Consider the following 26,469-nt stretch of genomic DNA (forward strand, 5'->3'; position numbering starts at 1 on the left):
ATATCATGCGTATCATTGAGCTTCCTGAACAGACCAATCATAACTGTTGTAAAACACACATAAAGGAATCTGAAGTCTACATTCTGACTGAAATTACTAATAGTGAGAAAAAAACTGGTTTATTACCGTAACATTTGAGTGCTGATTTTGACTAACAAAAAAACACAAACAAATTCAGCAGGTGCTATAAAACTCATGTTAAATCATAAATGTATGCAAAAACCTGATGGTTGAGTACTGTGAATCCGCGTTACTTTTACTTTATTTGGTGTTTAACGTCGTTTTCAACCACGAAGGTTATATCGCGACGGGGAAAGGGGGGAGATGGGATAGAGCCACTTGTCAATTGTTTCTTGTTCACAAAAGCACTAATCAAAAAATTGCTCCAGGGGCTTGCAACATAGTACAATATATTACCTTACTGGGAGAATGCAAGTTTCCAGTACAAAGGACTTAACATTTCTTACATACTGCTTGACTAAAATCTTTTCAAAAATTGACTATATTCTATACAAGAAACACTTAACAAGGGTAAAAGGAGAAACAGAATCCGTAAGTCGCCTCTTACGACATGCTGGGGAGCATCGGGTAAATTCTTCCCCCTAACCTGTGGGGTGTTCTTTTAAGACCCCCCCCCCCCCCCCCCAATTAAAGACTTACTTAAAGGCACAGTAAGCCTCTCGTAAACCATCACAGATACTGTCAGGCTTTTACACACAGTACAAACACCCTTTCATTTAAACACTCACCTAACGAGAATATCCTAGGTGCCCTTCGTAAAGAGCGAGCAATTTTTAAAGAATTAATTTTGCGGATTGTCTCTCAGACAATCGGACCGTGGTGCGTTTTGGCGCTAAGACCTAACTTTTAAAATTTAAATAATAAAATGACAGCTTGTTATACAAACATTCTTAAATCATAAAAGAATTTGCAGTTGGCCTAGTGGTAAGACTTTAAAATTGGCAATCTAGTGGCAGCTCTGCCTGGCGTCTGGCATTATGGGGTTAGTGCTAGGACTGGTTGGTCCGGTGTCAGAATAATGTGACTGGGCGAGACATGAAGCCTGTGCTGCGACTTCTGTCTTGTGTGTGGCGCACGTTATATGTCAAAGCAGCACCGCCCTGATATGGCCCTTCGTGGTCGGCTGGGCGTTAAGCAAACAAACAAACAAAATCTTTTTTCATCAAGACAAGATCAGTACAATTCGAAGTTTTGAAAGTTTGAAAAAAGAAAAGCCCGGAAGCAGGGTCACGCAAGGTCGTGGTTCTCATAGCAGACGACAGTTTATGCCTAACGCCAGTTCCTCTGAACAGTCAAAAGCCATCGCTAGAGTTCTTGTGAACTACAGCCGTTTGTTTCGTGCATAGTCAGAGGTACATAATAACGTGCTATTGCAGATAAGCTCACATCGAGTCGCATTCAAATTACTAACTGACGACTACATTGTGAAAAAGGGAAACTGGATCACACGGGTTCACGATGGCTCAGGGGTAAGATAAACCACGCAAAAATAAATTCTTTGAAAATTGCTCGCTCTTTACGGATAGCACCTAGGATGTTCTCAAGCGGTGAGTGTTTAAATGAAAGGGTGTTTGTACTGTGTGTAAAAGCCTGACAGTATCTGTGATGGTTTACGGGAGGCTTACTCAGTGCCTTTAAGAATGTAATTGTACTACAACAAAACTGCTGAAGAATTCCCTTTTGGCATCAGAGGTGGCTAAATAGCACATGCATTTTTTTGTTTATTGTAAATCAAATTGGAATGCTCAGTATTGTGCACCAACATTTATAATGATTACCAGTATGATAGTCTTTATATTTCTGAGAAAGCAGCATGGAGTCAATGTAACCTTTTAAAACCTAAATCACATTAATATAGATGTGACCTGAATTCTTCTCCGGTTAAACACTATGGTACAAGAATGCAGTACCTCTTTTCTCAGAAAACAAACACACAAAGAAATCAACAAAAGGAAAAGATCAAGTACAGTGGATGCCGCTTAATAAAACCGCGGTTAATAGAGCCAGCCGCTCATAAAAGCCGATTTCAGACGGTCCGGATTTATCACTATATCTTATGTATTAGAAAAAGCCGGTTAATAAACCCAACCCGCCGCTTATTAAAGCCAGTTTTCTCAGAAAAATCACGAAAGCGCCGAAAAAGATTCTCCAATAAGAAAACGACAGCGGTTTGGTAAAGAAAAAGAAGTTGAGGAGGGTCTTCTCAGATGGTTTCAGCAAATGATCAAAGTACACGTACATGTACATAATTAAAACAAAAGTTAAACATCCTTCGTGAAGTTTTGTTTAGATTCAAACAAGTGTAAATGACGAAAGAAAGTGACTGAGTGACGTAAACAAAAGAGATTTTTTTTTCTTTCGAAAATGACGTATTCCTGGACTGCCGGTTAATAAATCCGCCGCTTATTAAAGCCATTTTTCGTCGGTCCAGAAGTGGCTTTATTAAGCGGCGACCACTGTACACATATGCATTGCCCCAGAACAATGAAAAAATCATATAAAAAAAATAATTAAAAGCTGAGCCAAATATTCAAATTAGTGAGCCTCATGAGCAACACTGTGAGTGTGTGTATGTGTGTGTGTGTGTGTGTGTGTGTGTGTGTGTGTGTGTGTGTGTGTGTGTAAATGGTTTTGTGTACGGGTGAAACAAGTTTAAACAAAAAAGAAGCACCTACAAAGACAGCATACTATTAATTTAAAAGTACAAAGGTAAAAATGGTAAAATCATCAAATTCTTGCATTGGCATACTTAAAAGCAAAAGAAAAATCCTACATTTGAACCAAACTTTTAAGCCAGCAAACAAATTAACAAATACAGCAACACAAAATGTGTGTTCCACTATCTTGTACTTTATAATGACTCTGACTAATAAATAATTACTCTTCTATCAAGAAGCCAAAAAATATTAGTCAACAACTTCTCGTTTCACCAGGCTTCAAATCAGTCAACGTAACACAATAACAATATATAATCATAAACACTAAACAAATCCCTCACCAGTAATTTGCATCAAGTTACGATTTATTTCCAAGCAGAGTAAATGAGCCCCTGAAAACCTTTAAAGGCACCGACATTACAATAACATGATCTTAAACGTAAAACTATCCACACTGTCAACAATTAAAATCATTTGCCTTGACAGTCATCACATTTCAAAAGTCCCTCAAACTGTCCTTAATTATTCAAATTTTCAGTTTGACTGAGTTAATAATTCCAACATTTAATTTGTAGAATTAGTAGAAAGTATGTTTTCTGTCAAACTAAGCAACACTGTGTTAGCCAGTGCAAATCACAAGGACAACCAGGAAACTGATCATAATTGATCTGATAATCTTGACGATCAGAAAAGGATCATTATAATATGACTGCTTCACTTGACATATGAAATTTTCTTTTTTTTCTTTTGAGAAACGATCGCAATTATGTGATTGTCGGGTTATGCATAATTATTGTTTAAATTCTTCAACTGTTTTATTTCTCCTATCATACTTAAATTCCAGTATCACAAGGATATAAAGTTGGGGCAAAGGAGAAGGGGATGGCAGGTGGGGGGTGACCCGTGGGCAAGGGGGGAGAAGGTCAGAGTGGAATGAAAACAAAATTAGAACATAAACTCCACTGGCAAAACGTGGAGGACATTTTTATATTCACAAAATGTACATTGTAAAGATGGTTGAGGCGATTGTCATTGCACAATATAGTTCTTGTAGTTTTTCATCTTCTTCAACTGTTTCTTCAGTTCGCCAATGTAGTCTGCGGGTTGAACCACAACAGAGATCTCCCGCCCAACCGCATTCAAACGATGTTCAATCTAAAAACAGATAAAGCACGCTAAGTTATATTTACTGAAAGTTTGATAAAAAGGCATAACACAAAAACACATGCATACGAGCACGCATGCGCGCACGCACACACATGTATACATACGCATGCACAGACACACATGCAGACACATTTTACATATGCACACACTAACATATATGCACCGTAAACTCAAGTGGTTGCACTTATAAATACTGGATCCAAAGTACAAGTACACTACAGAGTCACATACCAACACTACAAACTGATACAGGAAGAGAATCATAACTTCTAAAATGTTGGCCCATGGAAGGAAGTGGCCATTCAACATGCACTGAACATGCAAGTACTTGTGTGGGTGTTATACAGTCCTCATATCCTGAATCACACAAGCTGACACGCATAGTTTCAATTTTGCAGTATGTGAACAGTGGTACCTGCAGCAAAAATTAGCCCTTTTTAAGTAAGTCTTTATTATTTCATATAATAAAGCTTAACTCTGTCTGTCACAGCAAGTAGTCATTCCAAGAGACACCCTTCTGTTAGACAGTGTTCTCTAAATAGAAAATACCTAATCAAAAAACAAGAAAGGTAGGTTGTTGGAACATTTGTTATTGACAAAACAATCCATTCACATATATATCGACCCAACGGTCTTTTAAGTGCACAGACAAACAATTAATAACGAAAACTTATCTGGCTGATTTTTTCTTCCACAAAGCCGCAAGCGAATGAAAGAAAATACCTGTTTGACGAGTTTCAGTGTGTTTCCTTTGTGAAAACATGACATTCCGGATCATGCTGGCCGAGGCTAAAAATACTTTTCACGGAACACAGAAGAGTTAGAAAATAACAGCTCCCAAACTGTACGTACTGAGTGTACTTTAGCTCTAATTTAAATCTGTTGTCATACAATGTATTGCTATTCATAGCCAGCAGATGATCCATCTTTTCTACTGCATGTACAGTGAACCCCCCCACCCCCAATTTAAGACTCCCCTCAATTCCTCTGCGTCAAGACATTTGTTGTCAGAGGCTTTCTTCAAAATGTCACTAAACTTACCTCCATGTTAAGACTCTCATCCTTTTAAGACCTGACTTTTTTGAGGTCTTAAAATGGGTGTCCCACTTTACTGATAAAGTCATAAGCCCAGCTGTAAAATAAATAAATCATGGAAGTACTGACACTGATCTGGGGCCAGTTTCATAAGATAGCAGTGAACCGACTGACAGTCGATCGACTGCCCAGTCGATGGACTGTGGTTGATCGCCGGGTCACCGAAAAGCGCGTTTCATGAGCGAATCACCGTCACCCGCGGACAACCGCAGTCGACCGACTGTACAGTAATCCGAATGGTCAAGTCGAGGGCTAAATTTAGCAACATTACCACTTCCGTTTGCTCATTCGCACGTGAAAATGACCGATTTCGAAGAAAAAACAAGTCTCGGCCCGCTCAAAATAACAATGACCGAGACTTTCAGTAATTCCTTCGCGTGACGTCTAACCCTCTTACGCCATAATGTGACGTCTTCAAGACATAACCCTGACTTGTCTCCTGGATTACTGCGTCATGATAGATCATTTCGAAGAACAATCACAAGGTTTGGCTCACAATCCAAAAAAGTGTGAGCATTCTGCCATTGACTGTGCGGATAATTACATTTATTTTCGGTTTACCGCAGTAAGCCGAACACAGTGTTGGGGGGAGAGCATCACCGTGTTTGGCCGACTTCCGGTGAGACGACCCGCAGTCGGCCGACTGAAATTTTTTTCGTGAAACCCGATAACTGTGGTTCTCTCGGAAAACTGCAGTTGGTCGACTGTGTTTCTGGCTTATGAAACTGGCCCCAGGGCTCCCCATAGCGCGCGTCCCTGCGTCCTATACGCACTAAAAGCCAAAAACACGAACTAGAAATTTATGAAGGGGGTCCCAGGACGCACTATACTTATAAAGAGCGGGTACCGGGACGCACTATACTTATAAAGAGCGGGTCCCAGGACGCACTATACTTATAAAGAGCGGGTCCCAGGACGCACTATACTTATAAAGAGCGGGTCCCAGGACGCACTATACTTATAAAGAGCGGGTCCCAGGACGCACTATACTTACAAAGAGCGGGTCCCAGGACGCACTATACTTATAAAGAGCGGGTCCCAGGACGCATTATACTTATAAAGAGCGGGTCCCAGGACGCACTATACTTATAAAGAGCGGGTCCCAGGACGCACTATACTTATAAAGAGCGGGTACCGGGACGCACTAAATTTCCTTTATCGCGCGTACCCTAGATACTTTTTCGACCTGCAATTGTCTGCTATTGTACACAGTACACTATGCGTGACCACAATGTTTTATGACTACACCAGGACTTTTTGGCTTTTTGACCCTTGGGACCTTCTAAAATTCTGCAGTGGGAGTCCATGGACCCTCTAAAAGTTGAATGTGGGGGTCCCGGGACCCTGTAGGAGGGACATCCGTGGGGAGCCCTGCTGATGCAGACACACACAGATAATACAGGGTGAGAGAGAAAGAGAGAGAGAGAGTGAGAGAGGCAACACACTCATATGCCCGCACACACACAGAGCGACTCCCCCTCCCACACACACACAAACACAGCGACTCCCCCTCCCACACACACACACACAAAAACCAACATTTTAATCCACCTCAAAAAACTTTGAACATGTATGCAGGGATGGCGAAACCTCAAAATTTTAACTCGCAAACCGGGCGAGTAACTTCAAGCAAGTTGCTAGCCCGCCAGAAATTTTGCTGGCCCGGTACATACCACAGTTGCTGCATCTGCAGTGTTTATAAGGATTTGAAACTCGATATTACAACCAAAAGGGTTGCATTGGACCAGAATGTTCACTGGCCAGCCAGGCGAGTTGCCAGGCGGTTTTTACTAGCCCGGCGGATTTTTTTACTCGCCCCTGGCGATCGGGAAGACGATTTGGCCATCCCTGTGTATGTCATTTAATCTCATCAACTAACCTCACTATCTTTGAAGAAAAGACTGAGATGTCGACTGTTGATTTCCGTCAGTACCCATGTTGTGCGGCCTGCAGACTCTGGCTCCAAGACTTTCGGCGCATGCAGGGGTAAGCCATTGCCTGCTGCTAAACCATTGGGGTCTACATACTGAATCTGAAACATTCACATCATAACAAGGAATGAAAAGTGTGTTCAATATAAACAAGACAAAATTTATGAAGAGGCTTACAATCTTAGCTTTCTTTACATTTCAGGAAAGCCTCACTATCAATTTTTATGTGAATTTCACAAAACTTGCACTGTCACACACACACACAAAGCTGCCGCCAAGCTTCTTCAGCATTTCAAGAAAGCTTCACCAGCAATGTTTTTGTGAATGTCACAAAACTTGCACTGTTACACACACACAAACAATGCCCCCGCTTCCCAACACACACACAGCTCCTGCCACAAACTCAAACCCACCTCAGCCGTTCCACCGTTTCTCTTGATGCCGATGTTCTGTCCCTCAGCCTCTCTGCGTATGGCCAGCACCACAGCGTGCGGGATCCTCTTCACAAGCATCTCAACCATGTCCGACTTGGGGTGCTTCAGCATCTTGTGGGCCATGGCCGCAGAGGTCACCTTGACATTGCAGATGCTGATCAGCTGGTCGCCGATGTGGAACTTGCCGTGAAGGCTGGGGAAATCTTTCTGGATCCAGCCCACCATGCTGGGAGTCAAAAATAGACAATGTTTACAGATGACATATATGGAGGAACCCACCTTTCTTCTTCTTCTGCGTTCGTGGTCTGAAACTCCCATGTACACTCGTGTTTTTGTTGCACGAGTGGAATTTTACGTGTATGACCATTTTTTACCCCGCCATTTAGGCAGCCATACGCCGTTTTCGGAGGAAGCATGCTGGGTATTTTCGTGTTTCTATAACCCACCGAACTCTGACATGGATTACAGGATCTTTTTCGTGCGCACTTGGTCTTGTGCTTGCGTGTACACACGGGGGTGTTCGGACACCGAGGAGAGTCTGCACACAAAGTTGACTCTGAGAAATAAATCTCTCGCCGAATGTGGGGACGAACTCACGCTGACAGCGGCCAACTGGATACAAATCCAGCGCGCTACCGACTGAGCTACATCCCTGCCCGAACCCACCTTTCAAGACCTCCCCCCCCCCCCCCCCCCCCGCACCTCCCCCATTTCATGACCTTGCTTTCTCAGATCTTTTTGTTCAAATCCTTGATCTGTAAATTAAAGATTCCCTCCTTTATAACAGCTGATTTTCTGAGGTTTTTTAGATGCTTCTTCTTCTTCTTGCGTTCGCCGTCACACCATCAGTTTAGTCTCCGAGACGAATGACGTCGTGGCTTCCAGGTCTTGTCTGCTCCCATAGAGTTTGGTGCGGAGAGGGACTGATGCTGGCCACACTTTGTCTCTGATTGGTTTGAGTTGGGGGCATGTCATTAAGACATGTTCTGGAGTCTGGTCTTCCAGACCACAGGGACAGGTTGGTGATGGGGTCAGCTTCAGCTTCCTGAACATGTGGGCGTTGAGGCCACAGTGACCAGTTCGTAGTCGCATGATCACTACTTGCTGCCATCGTTCTAGGAGATGATAATTATGCGTCTCTCGTGGATTGTGGTCGCATTGCTGCCTTCACGAGGGTTTTCTTTTCAGCGAAGCTGACCGGGTTGTCTGGTTGTTCCTCCCTGGCTCCCAGTTTGGCGAGCTCATCAGCTGTTTCATTGCCTGGAATTCCGCAGTGTGCTGGAACCCATTGCAGGACTACTCGTCGAGTCTTGGCAAGCTCCTGGAGTTTCTCCATCAGACGAGGAAGTTTGTTTCCTGCAAGGGCTTCCAAGGCAGACAGTGCATCAGAGAGGAAAACAACTTGGGGGCATTCGCTTTCCGAGTCATGAATCATGGAGGCTGCTTGCATGATGGCCTGAACTTCTGCTGCATAGTTTGAGCAGTACTTTCCTGTTGGTATCCCTGCTGTAGAAGTGTGCCCCTCAGGAGATCTGACAAGTACACCTGCTCCTCCATTGGCCACGGCGTTTGTTGCTGAACCGTCTGTATATGCGTGAATCCAGGCGTCTTCAGGGTACCGTTCAGCAATCATGGCGAGTGTTAGGGTGTGCCTGGCAGTGTCGTTCTGGGAATCTCTTGAGGTAACGTAGGGGACTGTGGTGGAGATCTGAAGATTCTTGTAGTCTTCATTCCATGGCTGCGGCAGATCTGAGAAACTGATTGGTAGTGCTGATGGAGGTACAGAGGCTTGGTGCTCTCTGGCAAGTCTCTTGCTTTCATGTAAGAAGCTGCTGCGCTTGAGGCGGTTCTTTGTCAGGTTATCCATCCTCTTCTTCATCGGATGCGCAGGCAGGCACTTGAATTTCTCTGTCTGAACCATGACCTTGGCGTCTCTCCTCTGACTGAGGGGTTGAATGGCAGCAACTTCTTCCATGGTCTTTATTGGTGTGGATCTCATCGATCCAGTAATGATCCTGAGGGCTTGGTTTTGGACCCTGTCCAGTGTCTGCTGGTGGGTCTTCGCTGCTGTAGACCAAGCTGTGGAGCCATACTCAAGATGGGGCCTGACTGCTCCCTGGTAGACTCGCTTGAGTATCTCTTCGTTTGCTCCCCAGCTGGTTCCGGCTAGCTTCCGCATGATGGCAAGCTTACGCCTGGCCTTTGCTTCAGCATTGTGGATGTGGGGTTTCCAGGTCTGTTTCTTGTCAAAAGTGACACCAAGATATGTTGCCTCGTCATCACTTCTCAAGGGTGTGTCACCAAGCTTGATGGTTCCAGTCTTTTGTTTTGAGGATAGGGTGAAGAGTGCTGTGGAGGACTTTTCCTTGTTGATGGCAACACACCATTCATCTGCCCATGCCGCCAGCTGGTCAGCAGCCAGTTGCATCCTGTACGTGGCAGTTGTGGCGTATTCCTCCTTGCACCACATCACCAAATCATCAGCATATAATGCAGCGTGGATACCTTTGGGAAGAATTTGTACAAGGTCGTTGATGAAGACCAAGAAGAGTGTAGGAGAGAGGACTCCTCCTTGTGGGACACCATGTCGCAGTAGCATTTTCTTGCCGACTCGACCGTTGACTGAGATTCTTGCTCTGCGGTTGTAAAGATAGGATCTGATCCATCGCAGCATGTTGCTTGCGATTCCACATCTCTGCAGTTTCACGAGGAGGCCATCAGTCCATTTTAGATGCTTAAAAAGGGGGAAACGAAAATGGATATCAACACGGCAGACAGGCAAATGGCGATATCATTTTAGAGTTAGCGTGTTACCTGCGTGTTTTAACAAAAATAATATTTGAAATGATCCTGCGAGTAAGATGCGACCATTTTGGCTTCGCTGTTTACCAGGTAAACAGTGGGGCGATCAACATCCGGCACCCTTTCAGCTGTAAACTTGAAACAAATAATCTTTCTCCAAAATTGTAATGCTCAACTTTTTTCCGCAGAATTAAGTTGAAACACAAATAAAGAGAACACAAAATGAACAACATTAACAAAAAAGAAAGTGAAACAAGCAGTTCTTGGAATTGCTTCCCTTTACTCGGTACTGAACCCACTGTTGCCATTCTGAATCCCTCCCACTAACAGAATATGCTTTTCAGTACAGTGTACTTCTAACATATGGTACTTTTTATCAAAGTGCATGAAAAGGTGTACTTTGGTAGAAAAATGCACTTGTCGTTTGATTCAGGATTGTTAAAACGTGGGATTTCAGCAACTCCCACTTCAAAACATACAACTCCCACTTCAAAACAACAACTCCCACTTCAAAACAACAACTCCCACTTCAAAACAACACAACTTTCACTGACCAAACAGAGTCGGCACAGTCCACAAAAGCGATGCCCTGCGCTGCATGCTCAGTGACCGTGACGGTCACTCCGGGCAGCTCCATCTCCTGTCGTAAAATCTCCGCCTGGCTCTGCTTGAGCGACACCACGGAATGGACGCTGTGTTCGCGATCCAGTCGCATGCGTTGTCGGAGGTGATTCTCTGTTACATCACTTCCACCGATGCTCTGTAAAAATGGAAGCGAAAGAAAGATGATGATTAGGCTGGTGGTCGCTATTGAGAGGCGGTCGCTTAAGGTCAGGTTTGACTTTAATTGTAACATACTTCAATCCCTGATTTTCATCTAACATGAAGCAGCCCTGCCTTTCTTTTAGTTTTATATGCGCCTTTCTTTCAAATTCATACTACAGCTTTTGTGTTTTCAGTGCAACAATTAATATGGCCGGATATTATGACGAGAGGTGGTTGCCCGGGCAGATATCAACAAGACAAGTATAATGTCGACGAGTCAAAGACGAGATGGCATTATACTTGTCTCGTCAAAATATCCGGCCCTATTGCTGCACTTGAACACAAAAGCGTTTATATTGGTATTCTGATGTGAAATTCTGTGTCGAAAACGTGACACAGAAACACGTTTTTGTCAGCGACAGCTCCCCAAATGATCCTTGCTGGCTGTTGCAGACGACACTATACAGTGCCCATGTACTGGTGGATATCACTGAACACTGAAACACTCACAAAAACCTATGGATGTGAAAGACCGACATGTATAACACTTTTGTAGCCATAATAGGGCTGTGTGAGACTTTCCAATCACAACCCCCAAATCCCCCCACATGTCAGAAAAGCAACATAAGTGCCTTTCTCATTAATTCATATGCCATAAATACATCACCTGAAAGCAGACAGAGATCTATTCTTACCCCATGGCGAAGCACAGAACTTGTCGGGCGGGAAGAAGCCTCCTCGTCATTTCCCTCTCCAGTCCCCGGTGAGTCCGGAGCCTGCTCACCATCCACCTCACCGGAAGAAGACGGCCTTGTTGATCTAAAACTGTGCACCTTGCGGGTAGGAAGGGGTGGGGGCCCAAAGCCAGAATCCACAGATGTGCCTCTGTTGATGACCGTGCTCCTGCGTGGAGGCAGCGGCGGAATGGCTGGAGAGGATTTCTCAGTAAAATTCACACTAGAGACAGGATAGACATTTTTGCGTCGAGCGGGAACAGGCCTGGTGACATCCCCCTCTGCCAGAGAGGCACCAGGGACGGGAGATCCGTTAGAAGCGGCACACGCTGTGTTGTTCATTGGCACATCTTCAGCAACGTCGCTTTTCCACGATGGAAGAGAATCCAGCCTCTTTGGCAGAGGGGGCACTGAGTTTGTGGGTAAAGACGATGCTTCAGCTGCTGAAGAGTACACACTGTCTGGTTCCAGATCCTCCGATGTAAGAGGCGGTGTTGAGTTTTTCCGAGGGTTTGACAAAGGGGGACACTTCACCACAGTAACGCCACTTTCAGGTTCCCTGTCTCCACCGTCTGTGACGGGTCTTGAGGAGGCTGATGCAAAAGTGTCATCAACGTCACCTGGGAATGGAGCGTAGAAATTTTCCGTAGAGGGGTCAGGGTCCTGCCCTGCCTCATGTCCTGTTGCACTGTTTGAACCTTCACCACTAACCCTGGTGGTAGTTGCCTGAGCACTGTCACCGTCCGTCTCATTGGACTGAGAAGTGGCGCCTGATGCCAGACCGTTACCCATGCTTTGCTTACTGTTTTCCGTCTTCTCCTTACCTTTCTCCAAAGACACACTACCAGCAAGCGTAGACTTTTTCTTCACTTCTGAATACATGTACTCATGGTTCTTACCTTCCTGCAGATCTGCATTGCCGGAATTTCTCAAGTGGCTCACTGTGGCTAGGTCGGTATATCCCTCATCCAGTTCATCGATTCTGTCAGGAGGGTTACCTACACCGTCACTTTCAGCCCCACCTGAACCAGTGGGGGGTTTCCTCACCAACGTAGCACGACGGGCAGTAGGGACGGGTGTTTTTCGGTTGATCTCCCAGAACGCCCCACTGACAAAATCCGAGGAATAGTCGGTGTCGCTGGAATCACTATCCTCGTTGTCACCCGAGGTACGCACAGACCCGGGTTTTTGCAGTTTGGGAGAACGCCTTGGTCTGGGCGGAAGACTTTTCTCCTGCTGGTTCAAACAAGGGGGTGGGGGCCGTTCAGGGGGCCGTGGTAAGGGTGGGGGTGGTTTGGGAGGGGGAGCAGCAGAAGGTGCTGGCGGCCGTCCAGGCGGCAGAGGTGGGGGAGGGGTAGATGGCACGCTAGGAGAGGGCGGGAGGGATGGGGGAGGGCAGGGAGGAAGAGGGGGATGTCTGCTGGCTGACGAAGGGCTTACAGCCTTGTCAGCAGAACAAGCAGCAGGTGCCGTAGCTGCTTTTCGAGGCGGAGGAGGCAGAGGGGCTGGATGAGCGGGAGGAGGGGGGTCGTTCACAGCGTCACCAGACTCACGCGGAGGATCCTTTGAGTTTGTCCGCAAGAGAGACGGATGACCGCCAGGGAGGGGAGGGGGTTGCAGTGGCCTGGGAGCGAGAGGTGGGAGTGGGGGCGGTGCCCCTCCAACAGCTCCTAGATCCTCGTCGACGTAATTGTTCTCCTCATTATTATCGTCCTCCTCGTCTGCCTTGTTCTGTGAGTGTCCCACTACGTTGGACACTGCTGGGCAAAATGTGTACACATGCTCCTCAATGTCTCTCTGTGAAGCGGACAGAAATCAAATTAAAAATATTAAATTACAGGGTTCGATTTACTAGTGCACCTTGCGCCATTGGCGCATAACATTTCAAAATGTCCCATTGGAATTTCCTTCAGTGCGTGACTACTTTGGTGATTCAAAAATAATAACAAAAGACAACAAACTACAAAGAAAGGGAAACAGGAAATATGATCAATGACTGAAGGGAGGAAGGAATTTAAGGAAATTAGTAACTGGGAAGGAAGGAAGGAAGGAAACACACTGAAGGAATGCAAGGCTGAATTTGATTGCAGACAGGAAGGAAGAGAGGCAGAGATAATTATTAGGTTGCTAAACCAGACATAAACAAACAGACAAAATTAAACAAACAAAAGGCTGCCTAAACGGCGGGGTAAAAACGGTCGTAAACGCAAAAAGCATGAGTGTACATGGGAGTTTCAGCCCATGAATGCAGATAAGAAGAAGAAAGAAACAAGCACACAAATTAAAAAATGTCTACAAACACACATAAGTTATCAAATCAGATGCAAACAAACAAACAAACAAAATATTGTATAACTCACCTTCAACACACCAAGACTACTCAATGTTCTTTCCAAAGCATTACACCAGTCTTGCATCTGCTCTCTGCACAATCACAGATATGAAATGAATCTATATACCTATACTCAAGATTTTCACTTCAGAGTGTAACTACACCCATACTCGAAGGGAGTATACATAAGAATGACACGGACCATTTGTCATCCCAGCCACCAGAAGAGCAAAGGTCTCAATTTCACCTGTCAAATAAGAAGCATCCAGGTGGTCTTGCCATGCATCAGTGACACAGGTGATGGCACATGTTACTCAATCAATCAAAATATACTAAGCTGTTAATTTCCAACACTGGTATGCCCTCTAGGCATCAAAATGTACACATTAATAAATACATCTCGTTAAAGTTTACTACAAACTGCGCAGCCAACTTCTGTGATCATCAACCGCGTTTTCAAGGTCAGGCATTAACAAGTCGCGTAAGGCAAAAATACATTTAGTCAAGCTCAGTCGAACTCACAGAATGAAACTGAACGCATTGCATTTTTTCCGCAAGACCGTACACTCATAGCATCGTCTGTCCACCGCTCGTGGCAAAGGTAGTGAAATTAACAATCCAGAAAAACGCGGTAGCGGTTCTGCTGAGGAGGATAGCACGCTTTTTTTATATTTCTATTCTTTTTAACTCTCTGAACGTGTTTTTAATCCAAACATATCATATCTATATGTTTTTGGAATCAGGAACCGACAAGGAATGAGATGAAATTGTTTTTAAATCAATTTCGGAAAATTAATTTTAATCACAATTTTCATATTTTTAATTTTTAGAGCTTGTTTGTAATCCAAATATTAACATATGTATATGTTTTTGGAATCAGAAAATGACGAAGAATAATATGAAATTATTTTTGGATCGTTTAATACAAAAATAATTTTAATTAAAAGTTTTTGATTTTTAATGACCAAACTCATTCATTAGTTTTTAAGCCACCAAGCTGAAATGCAATACCAAAGTCCGGCCTTCGTCGAAGATTGCTTTGCCAAAATTTCAATCAAATATTTGATTGAAAAATGAGGGTGTGACAGTGCCGCCTCAACTTTTACAAAAAGCCGGATATGACGTCATCAAAGGTATTTATCGAAAAAATGAAAAAAACGTCCGGGGATATCATTCCCAGGAACTCTCATGTCAAATTTCATAAAGATCGGTCCAGTAGTTTAGTCTGAATCGCTCTACACACACACGCGCACAGACAGACAGACAGACAGACACACACACATACACCCTACGACCCTGGTCTCGATTCCCCCTCTATGTTAAAACATTTAGTCAAAACTTGACTAAATGTAAAAAGAAGGGCAAATGAGATCAGGCATACACTCAAACTGGTCGCTGCAACCATGCAACCATGAAACACACAAAACACATGAAGAAAAAATAAAACATCAAAAACTGCTGCAAGGACTTCCATGACCTACTTTTAACCTGAAAGATGTTCTGTTCATAACCTCTAATTAATCTACCTCCATTTGAAGACCTCATTTTCTCAGACTTTTTGTAGTCTTAAAGGGGAGGTTTCACTGTACCTTCTCAACATACAAACTTCATTTCAAGTGGCAACAATCAAAAACAAGGAGAACAATTTACTTAGCTGCACTTCAAGCCTGATCTGAGGTTAGCACCAACCAGAAGTAGAACTATACATTCTCAGCCCACAAACACTAGTAGTAGCAGTGCTACCTTGTTGCAGCAATCAACTCAAAAGCATGGAGAACAAAATTAGTTGCCCTTCAAGGTTTATAGCCCAAGGTTACAGGGATGTTTGAATTATTTGATTAATTGTCTCCTGAAAATTTGCTGAAGTGGTCACAAAAGTTTTTGTCATGTACAAAAATGTATGGCTGTCCTTTCCTCCATTGTGAAAAAAGTTTGACGACTTCAAAGAAGTGTTGGTGTTATGCTGACTGCCGAACCCTGCGTACTTCGCGCCTACTAAAACTAAAACATCCCTGAAATCCAAAAACAAATAGACTGCCAACGTTCCAAAATTCAGAATAAAAAAACAAGAAAGGTAAGTTGTTGGCACGTTTCATTATTGACAAAACAAAACGTTACTTTCACAAATCTATTGACCCAGCACTTAAAAGACCGCTGGGTCTAATTATAGTGTTTGTCTGTGCACTTAAAAGACCGCTGGGTCTAATTATAGAGTTTGTCTGTGCACTTAAAAGACCGCTGGGTCTAATTATAGTGTTTGTCTGTGCACTTAAAAGACCGCTGGGTCTAATTATAGTGTTTGTCTGTGCACTTAAAAGACCGCTGGGTCTAATTATAGCAGTGATGTACATTTTAGTCGGTCTCCGGTCTCTGACCGATCCAATTTCCCCAGGACCTATAGCTTTAACCCCAGCAGGACACAGGTCCGATTAACCTACAGAAGAAGTGGTCAAGGGTCCGATCGTTTTTGACAATGAAGCGGACATGCGGACTGTTCAATTTTCAAGAGGAAAGCTTGTTTCGGTTTTGCCAAGCGAAAGTAAACACTGCGTGAGGAAAGCTGGTTTCGGTTTTGCCAAGCGAAAGTATGCACTGCGTGTGACCAGTTTGTTGAGTGAACGAGGCACCATATGGGATCTGATTCTTTGAATTAATTTATCCTCAAGTTGGATCAAGAAGAAATAAAGGTAAAACGAACCCATATGGTACCTCGAGTGCATTCATTGGCTCAGCAATAAATCGTTTAAACCAATGGGAACCACCCGTGCATGTTCGCACATGCGCAAGGCATTACTTTTCGTCATAATATCTGGAAAAACCGTTGTGCGTTCGAACGAAAATAAAACGAAAGAGAAACGACATGGGTCCGAAAAAAAAGCTCAAAGCAGATCAAAAATCAGCAGACATTGATGTCCATGCTGCGTTTGCCAGCCACTGTGGCTTCAGCTGAACCAACAACAACGTCAACCGAGAACGAACTCGTCGAAGTGGAGAGTGATGGTGAAAGTGCAACTGCAAGTACGTCGACGAGCACGAGAGAGACAACCCAAGTCAAAGAGTTGAAAGACAAGAAATCACGTTCCTTCTCTGAGGAATGGAAAAAGGTATATCCTTGGCTGACATATGATTCGGGGAAAAAGTTGATGTTTTGCACAGTTTGCTCGTCGGTAGGGCTGCATCGTGAGAATGCGTTTGTTGTGGGATGCGACAACTTCAGAAAATCTACAGTTAAAGACCATGTTTTCACGAAGTGTCACAAACACGCTGTTGCTGCACCAGGACACAAGGAGAATCAAGAGATATGCGAGAAAGTTGCTTTTTCAAAGCAAGAAAAGGGATTAGCAACAGCGACCGACAACTGTTCAAATAACTTTGAAATGTGATTCAATCCTTTGAGTATCTAGTCATGACAGTCGCGGAAGGTGGAAGAATTTAAACTGAAAAATCTTTTTAAATGCGGTTTTACGAGTCGTGTTTTTGTCCTATTGAAATTGCAATCTCAGGACACTGTGTCCTATTGATTTTCAGTCTTCAGGACAATTGTCCTAAAGGCTGCTAGAAAAATGTACATCACTGTTATAGTGTTTGTCTGTGCACTTAAAAGACCGCTGGGTCTAATTATAGTGTTTGTCTCTGCACTTAAAAGACCGCTGGGTCTAATTATAGTGTTTGTCTCTGCACTTAAAAGTCCGCTGGGTCTAATTATAGTGTTTGTCTCTGCACTTAAAAGACCGCTGGGTCTAATTATAGTGTTTGTCTCTGCACTTAAAAGAGCGCTGGGTCTAATTATAGTGTTTGTCTGTGTACTTAAAAGACTGCTGGGTCTAATTATAGAGTTTGTCTGTGCACTTAAAAGACCGCTGGGTCTAATTATAGTGTTTGTGCACTTAAAAGACCGCTGGGTCTAATTATAGTGTTTGTCTGTGCACTTAAAAGACCGCTGGGTCTAATTATAGTGTTTGTCTGTGCACTTAAAAGACCGCTGGGTCTAATCATAGTGTTTGTCTGTGCACTTAAAAGAGCGCTGGGTCTAATTATAGTGTTTGTCTGTGCACTTAAAAGACCGCTGGGTCTAATCATAGTGTTTGTCTGTGCACTTAAAAGAGCGCTGGGTCTAATTATAGTGTTTGTCTGTGCACTTCAAAGACCGCTGGGTCTAATTATAGTGTTTGTCTGTGCACTTCAAAGACCGCTGGGTCTAATTATAGTGTTTGTGCACTTAAAAGACCGCTGGGTCTAATTATAGTGTTTGTCTGTGCACTTAAAAGACCGCTGGGTCTAATTAAAGAGTTTGTCTCTGCACTTAAAAGACCGCTGGGTCTAATTATAGTGTTTGTCTGTGCACTTAAAAGAGCGCTGGGTCTAATTATAGTGTTTGTCTGTGCACTTAAAAGACTGCAGGGTCTAATCATAGAGTTTGTCTGTGCACTTAAAAGACCGCAGGGTCTAATTATAGAGTTTGTCTGTGCACTTAAAAGGCCGCAGGGTCTAATTATAGAGTTTGTCTGTGCACTTAAAAGACCGCTGGGTCTAATTATAGAGTTTGTCTGTTCACTTAAAAGACCGCTGGGTCTAATTATAGAGTTTGTCTGTTCACTTAAAAGACCGCTGGGTCTAATTATAGTGTTTGTCTGTGCACTTAAAAGAGCGCTGGGTCTAATTATAGTGTTTGTGCACTTAAAAGACCGCTGGGTCTAATTATAGTGTTTGTCTGTGCACTTAAAAGACCGCTGGGTCTAATTATAGAGTTTGTCTGTGCACTTAAAAGACCGCTGGGTCTAATTATAGAGTTTGTCTGTGCACTTAAAAGACCGCTGGGTCTAATTATAGAGTTTGTCTGTGCACTTAAAAGACCGCTGGGTCTAATTATAGAGTTTGTCTGTGCACTTAAAAGAGCGCTGGGTCTAATTATAGTGTTTGCCTGTGCACTTAAAAGACCGCAGGGTCTAATCATAGAGTTTGTCTGTGCACTTAAAAGACCGCAGGGTCTAATTATAGAGTTTGTCTGTGCACTTAAAAGACTGCTGGGTCTAATTATAGAGTTTGTCTGTGCACTTAAAAGACAGCTGGGTCTAATTATAGAGTTTGTCTGTGCACTTAAAAGACCGCTGGGTCTAATTATAGAGTTTGTCTGTGTACTTAAAAGACCGCTGGGTCTAATTATAGAGTTTGTCTGTGCACTTAAAAGACCGCTGGGTCTAATTATAGAGTTTGTCTGTGTACTTAAAAGACCGCTGGGTCTAATTATAGAGTTTGTCTGTGCACTTAAAAGACCGCTGGGTCTAATATAGAGTTTGTCTGTGCACTTAAAAGACTGCAGGGTCTAATTATAGAGTTTGTCTGTGCACTTAAAGACCGCTGGGTCTAATTATAGAGTTTGTCTGTGCACTTAAAAGACCGCTGGGTCTAATTATAGAGTTTGTCTGTGCACTTAAAAGACCGCTGGGTCTAATTATAGTGTTTGTCTGTGCACTTAAAAGACCGCTGGGTCTAATTATAGAGTTTGTCTGTGCACTTAAAAGAGCGCTGGGTCTAATTATAGTGTTTGCCTGTGCACTTAAAAGACCGCTGGGTCTAACTGTAGAGTTTGTCTGTTCACTTAAAAGCCCGCTGGGTCTAATTATAGTGTTTGTCTGTGCACTTAAAAGACCGCTGGGTCTAATTATAGTGTTTGTCTGTGCACTTAAAAGACCGCTGGGTCTAATTATAGTGTTTGTCTGTGCACTTAAAAGACCGCTGGGTCTAATTATAGAGTTTGTCTGTGCACTTAAAAGACCGCTGGGTCAATATATTTCTGAACGTATTGTTTTGTTTTGTCAATAATTAAACGTTCCAACCACTTACCCTTCTTGGTTTTTTTTTATTCTATCACCATCCCTGGGTTAGTACCAACTAGAACTAACATTTCTCCGGCCACAAACACTACCTTGTGGCAGCAATCAACTCAATGAGCTGATTGGGACAGACGATGACGAAGGTGAAGGTACGGGCAGAGGTGGCCATCGTGCGGCTGATGGACGTGCATGGCGACAAGTCGTAGGACGCTGTGGGAGGGCTGGAGAAGATGTCCACATCTCGCTCGTACTGTTCCAGGTAGGGGACCCCCCTCCGCACCACCAGTATGTACCATTTCCTTGGCGTCATTTTCTGCACGGAACAACAAAAGGTGCACCAAGGTAGGGGTTTATTGAAGCTCAAGGGAGTTGACTTGATGGAGTCATATTGTCTTCTTGTATTATTCATTTTGCAGAGATGTCAAGATCCATACTGTATGGGTTTTTTTTGATTTCCCTTCTTTGAGCCATGTGACGTCAGAGGCCGACAAAAATTCATATTTAGGCGGTTAGCTGAGACTACAAAATAGCGCATGTTTGTGGGGTTCAATAAAAAAAACCTAAAAGGAATTCTAACCAGAATCGATCGATACATAAATTTTATTTGTATTCTTGACCAAAATATGACATTTTACACTGATCTCGACAGTCATTGTTCACGTCGACCGCTAGCGCAGTCTTGAAGGAACACTGACTGTCTCGATCTGTGTAAAATGTCATATTTTGGTCAAAAAGACAAATAAGGTATATTAATTGGTTAAATATATATACTAGATGAATACCCGCTTCACCGGGTATGGCTTCGCCGGGAAGAAGTAGAGCCGAATACCCGGCTTTGCCGGGGACCCGGCTTTGCCAGGTGTACGACGGCTTTGCCGGCGCACCGTACGAAGGAAGGGAGATAAACGCGCAAAACACTGGAGAAGATAAGGAAGAGTTACTGGGAATGGATGTACAGAAAAACCAAAATCGGTTCAGCGCTGCGCGCTGAGAGCACGCACGTGTTCAAAATTTTCCACGATTGTGTCCGGGGTCTACCTGAATATGCCCACCAAATTTGAAGCAGATCCATCGAGAACTTTGGCCGTGAATCGTGAACACATAGACAGACAGACACAGACAAGCCGTATATGACTAAGTGCCAAAAGGTGCTCACAGAACAGAAGACGACTTTGTTTTACAATAAAAATGTTTCTAAAAACGTGTGTCTGCTGAAAATTGGTGTGTGTGTGGATGAATGTGCGAAGAGATAGTGGACATAATTTCGTGTGTCTGACTTGAACGGTTTTGAAGTTATCTTTGTTTAAAGTCAAAAATAACGCCAAAACCGGCCATCTGAAAAAGGACATCGTGATACCTCGTGTTTTGAATATGCCACAGAAAAATAACAAGAAGCACAAATGAATTGCATTTAGTTTGATTGAATGCCTGAAACATCGCTTTACAGACGAGACCAAACGTCAAATCTAAATCTCGAGAGAATTTTTTTTTTTCGATAACCGAATTTTAAGGTGTCGCACGCAAGATGTGTCGTCATCACGGCATACATTTTTCAATCGCAGATATTTACTAAATTTCTTTTTCAAAAACTCTGGAATTGATGTCGACACGTCAAGCGATAACGGTGTATCAAACTGCTGTCTTTCAAGTAATCCAGCAAAGACTGCAGAACTTTTGAACAGCATTTTTGAAAACGATTTGAAAATTTCGTCATATCTTGCGTGCGACAAAATGTTCGGTAATTAACGGTTATTTTCTTTTAAAAACAAAATTTACATGTACAAAGATCTACTTCATCTACGGAACCACGTGACACATTCTGTGTTCAAAATTTGTGAAGAAATCACGAACCACGAATGCGCTATCAAGTGTTGAAATTATGTCGTCAACATCTTTTCAGATCTTGCGTGCGACACCATCTTGCGTTCAACATAAAATGTCACTACCTTATCGAGTTTAATGGGTAAAACTAACTATTTGTTGTCTTAGTTTAATCTTCTTAATTAAAAGCGTAATAAAACCGAACTTCCAAGATGAATTTTAATTGAGATTAGCGAAAGAGCGGGCACGCAAGTCGACCTTAAAGTAAAAGAATGATAACACGAGCGTTTGTCGTGTTGTCTTGCGTGCAACACATTGTCCAAAAAGGAAAATGTATATTTTTCTCAGACGTTTTTTAAGTTGAAACCTTGAAACTTCACACACATTTGGGGTTTAATCGCCCCCATGCATGGTAAAAGTCTTGTTGACCCTTGTCAGATTTCAAGGTCACGGCTGGGTCACATGTGGTTCAGAAAACGGATGAAACATATTTTTTCAGAGATTTTTGAAGCTAGAACCTTCAAACTTCAAACAACGCTTTTGCTTAATGATTGTTCAACATGGAGAATTCAAGGTTGATCCTTGAGAAATGTGAAGGTCATAGCAGGGTCTCGCGTGGGTAAAAAAAAAAAGGAAATTGTATTGAACTTCAATTTATATAAAACCAAAGTCTGGTTGATCTGTTTTAAGATTTAAGGTCAAATCTGTTATTTAAGGTCAAATCAAATAGAAATTTGTTGATGCTTAAATCTTTGAAACTTCCAACAGGTTTGAGGTTTGACAACTTCTGGACTTTGAAATCTGGTATGGTTGATCCTGGTAATATTAATTAGTCAAAACATCAAGATCAACAATTATAAGATAAGCACTTTCACCAATGTCAAGTGAGCAATAGCAGCAAACGTGAGTCTTATAAAGATTATCACTTTTTGTGTGACCTCAACTTGACCCCTCTGAATGCTCTCAATCATGGAAATTGACCACACTTTGATTATAACCAAACAACATCAAAACTTTGGAATGTGTGAAGTTTCAAAGGTGTTGCTTAAAAGGCGTTCGTGAAAATGACAATTGTATGTGTCTGACTTCAATGCGACCCCGCTGCGACCTTGACGTTTGATTTTATCAACCAGACTTTCATCATGTGTGAATGACTTCAAACACTATAAAACTAGTTGAAGAAATTGACAATTTTTCAAAGTTTAAGCCAGATGGCACTGCTGTGACCTTGAAATTTGACAAACATTAACCAGGCGGTCACCTTTTTTAGAAAATATCCTTAAAGGATCTTTAACCTTACTGTTACCTTGGAATTTGATGAGGTTTAATTTAACTTGCGTAGTGTGCCAAGTTTCAAGGCCCTAGCTTCAAAAACATATGAGAAAACCTCATTGAAAAATGTATATGTTTGACCTCAACGCGACCCTGCTGTGACCTTGACTTTTTCAACCAGACTTTAATCGTGTGTGAACATTATACACTAGAACTGTGTGTATTTTCAAAGCTCGTGCTATAAACGCGCTGAATAAATTGAAAATATTCCACATTTGGACCAGATGTGACCCCGCTGTGACCTTGAACTTTGACAAAGATTAACCAGCAGGTCACTTTTAATGAGGTTTTATAAAAATGCTGAAAGTATGTGAAGTATGTAAAGTCTAACTGATCTAGTATTAAAACATGTAAGACGTGACAACGACAATTTTCCAGTTTGCAAAGGAAATTTAACCTCGCTGTGACCTTGAAATTCAATGTTGTTTAATGTGATGTGCACCATACCTGGAGGTCATTATACTTTGGTTGTGTGCCAAGTTTCAAAGCCCTAGCTTTAAAAACGTGCGAGATAACCTTAATGCTATGACTCAGTGCCGTTTTGAATGATATAACGAACAAAATTATCGTTATTTGTAAAATCATTTGGGTAAATTTATCTTTTCTTTTCGTAATTGGGTTCCAGCATCTGTTGTCTTAACAAAAATCACAATATCAGTCGTGTTTGTCAACTTTTATTTTTTAGCCCCTTTGTCCGCTTTTCGTGCGCACCTTTTGGCACTTAGTCATATAGATATAGATATCATCACCGTAAAACAGTACAGCCACAAAAACACTAACACACAAACCCCTACTCACACACATGTATGCATACACATACAGCACACACACACACACACACACGCACACACACACACACGCACACACACACACACACAAATGTTCCGTGTGTCTCATGAAAAGCAAACAAGGAAAACCAGAAGCAGCTTAAAGGAAGCTTGTATCAAGTTTCAACTAGTACAACCACCAAGTCCAAATAGCTCACAATACAGTATTCAGCAGTACAATGCAGACTCAAGGATATGTATACACCTCCGACAATTGGTGACATGTTACATGTTTGAAGAGTTCTTAGAAAGCTAAACTGGCAGGCTTAACCAGATATTTATTGTTGAAACAGGATGTACTACCAATCCTGATAGCATGCTATTGCAGTCAGTTGTACAGTACAACACAGCTAGAATAATTAGAAACATATATTTGATATAAGTTGTGAAAGAAACAATTGAAAGTCAGCAGAGACTTTCTTCTGAGATTTGTTAAAATCTCTTAGCAGAGCGAAAGAGAGAGAAAAAGTATCCCTTCACAGCTGACAGCCTATTGGGAGCATCAGACCCTCCTCAGGGGGGACTGAGATTTACAAAGCAAAGATCCTTTGTGGGGGACGTACGTATCACAATGAAATCTAGTCCTGAGGAGGACCATTGTTTTAGTACCTAGACCAGACATGTGTTTCGACACTTTTTTTTTTTTTTACATTCGGGATAGACACTGTAACAAAAGTAGAGGTCCCATTTAATCAATAAAACATATACATGCACACACACGGGTGCAAACTAAAACAAATAAACAAACCCCCAGTATCACAAACAAACAATCAATCAATCAATCAATGAGGCTTATATCGCGCATATTCCGTGGGTACAGTTCTAGGCGCTCTGCAGTGATGCCGTGTGAGATGAAATTTTATACGGCCAGTAATTGCAGCCATTTCGGCGCATATTTACCTTTCACGGCCTATTATTCCAAGTCACACGGGTATAGGTAGACAATTATTAACTGTGCCTAAGCAATTTTGCCAGGAAAGACCCTTTTGTCAATCGTGGGATCTTTAACGTGCACACCCAATGTAGTGTACACGGGGGGGAGTTCGGACACCGAAGAGAGTCTGCACACAAAGTTGACTCTGAAATAAATTTCCGCCGAACCTGGGATCGAACTCACGCTGACAGTGGCCAACTGAATACAAATCCAGCGCGCTACCAACTGAGCTACATCCCCGCCCCAAACAAATCAACATACAGGCTGAACAAGAAAACAAACAGTCTGTTAAGTTTTACCTCAATGATTCCAGAGAACACGCCTCCCTCTGTAGAGTTCCCCTTTTTTAGATAGCCTTGTTTGATCACATTCTCCATTTTGTGGAGATGTCTGTGTCAGTCTGGCGCCGCGTCAAGTTGAACAGTCATCTGACCCTTTTCTGCTTGTGAAAGAAAACAGTAGTACTTAATATTAACACCAGAAAGTAATTGCTTGTACGTGTGACTATCTGTGAGGAAGTGGCTTAGTTGTATGTTGGTTTGTTGCTATTGTGTGTTTTTGGTAGTTTGTTTTGTTGTTGTTTGTTTTGGGGAGAGAGAACGAGAGAGAGAGAGAGAGAGAGAGAGAGAGAGAGAGAGAGAGAGAGAGAGAGAGAGAGAGAGAGAGAGAGAGAGAGAGAGAGAGAGAGAGAGAGAGAGAGAGAGAGAGAGAGAGAGAGAGAGAGAGAAAGACAGACAGACAGACAGACAGACAGAGACAGAGCGAGAGTGTGTGTCTGTTTTGTTTCATGTAGTTTTCATCATTCATTTACTGTTGTTTTCATTTGTGTGTGAATGGAAACATCTTGAGAATCATCAAGCTGAAATTAAGAAAAGACAACAGCGCCATGCATCTTCCTCATGGTTGTTCTAGTTTCAGCTCCTGCATGTACTTGTGTGTGTGCTGATGTGTGTGTGTGCTTGTGTGTGTGTGTGCTTGTGTATGTGTGTTTGTGTACGTGCATGTATGGTGCATGTGTGTTTGTGTGTGTGCAGGGTGTTGTCAGCTGTACCGTGTACGTGTGCTCATACATATAATATCATTTGTATTTGCCCGAATGGTCAATGACTCTCGTGTCTCTCGCATCTGTGAGCATACATGTTACAAATTACTTTGGAATATTCATAAGTTGGCATTGAGTGATTCACAGTCAGTCCTGCCTAAGTTTAACATTGGTGTAATTATCTGTGGCAACACGATGTGCTTGCTGAAAGAACTGAAATGCAATTCTTTTCCTTGTTAGATCATTTTACATGTAGCCAAGAAAAAAGTCTGTTTCATTTTTCTCCGGTAGACTCTAGTCTATTCGCGATCTGTTCAGCCTTGCACAAGTTTGTGAGTTCAAAACATCAGCTGCCATCGAATCTTACGATGACAGATCTACGTACATCAGCGACAGTTATACTGTCAAAACAAACCGTACAACCAGGAAGCAAACCACACAAAAACAAGGTTTCTCAGACCCAGAGGCACGCACGACGTGTGTTGTGTTGGTGTAAGGCCACAGTACACAGTGGTGCAAAAATCCGAGACATGGACAATTTAGACTTGTTGATTCTACTTCTAGCGGACAGGGACAACGTACCTTGTAGAAACGAGACAGGCTTGTTCCATCATACTCTGTTCGAGTGGTCAGCTCATCCGTATTATTACCTCCATGTTTTCACATTAGGCAGAGATACGCTTGAGCGATCGTGCTTGAGTGATGATGGGTCGTCGGACTGTCAAGCGATGATTATTTACT

At 42.7% G+C, this 26,469-nt stretch overlaps 1 protein-coding gene across 2 annotated transcripts; it reads right to left on the reverse strand.

Annotated features, from left to right (window-relative positions):
• Nucleotides 1-653: 653 nt before the first annotated feature.
• On the reverse strand, nt 654-26,469 carry LOC138981403 (uncharacterized). Of its 2 annotated transcripts, none has more exons than XM_070354321.1 (9): nt 26,311-26,469; nt 24,986-25,120; nt 19,865-20,085; nt 13,967-14,030; nt 11,568-13,403; nt 10,662-10,867; nt 7,285-7,531; nt 6,820-6,972; nt 654-3,833 (listed from the first exon to the last, which is right to left on the reverse strand). In XM_070354321.1, the coding sequence occupies exons 2-9, from the start codon at nt 25,061-25,063 to the stop codon at nt 3,708-3,710; spliced, it is 2,931 nt and encodes a 976-aa protein (XP_070210422.1). In that variant the 5' UTR covers nt 25,064-25,120; nt 26,311-26,469; the 3' UTR covers nt 654-3,707. The 2 variants fall into 2 exon arrangements, with proteins under 2 accessions (XP_070210422.1, XP_070210420.1); XM_070354319.1 differs by having other exon boundaries at nt 655-3,833; nt 24,986-25,125.

Source organism: Littorina saxatilis, linkage group LG12 (assembly GCF_037325665.1).
Source record: "Littorina saxatilis isolate snail1 linkage group LG12, US_GU_Lsax_2.0, whole genome shotgun sequence".
Lineage (NCBI taxonomy): Eukaryota > Metazoa > Mollusca > Gastropoda > Littorinimorpha > Littorinidae > Littorina > Littorina saxatilis.

Bases quoted from the DNA above. Each gene is read 5' to 3' on its own strand.
- LOC138981403 (XM_070354321.1), bottom strand. From the start codon at position 25,063: ATGGAGAATGTGATCAAACAAGGCTATCTAAAAAAGGGGAACTCTACA. The intron at 7,532-10,661 runs GTCAGTGAAAGT...TTTGACTCCCAG, and splicing joins GACTGTGCCGACTCTGTTTG to CATGGTGGGCTGGATCCAGA. The intron at 6,973-7,284 runs GTGGGTTTGAGT...TGAATGTTTCAG, and splicing joins GAAACGGTGGAACGGCTGAG to ATTCAGTATGTAGACCCCAA.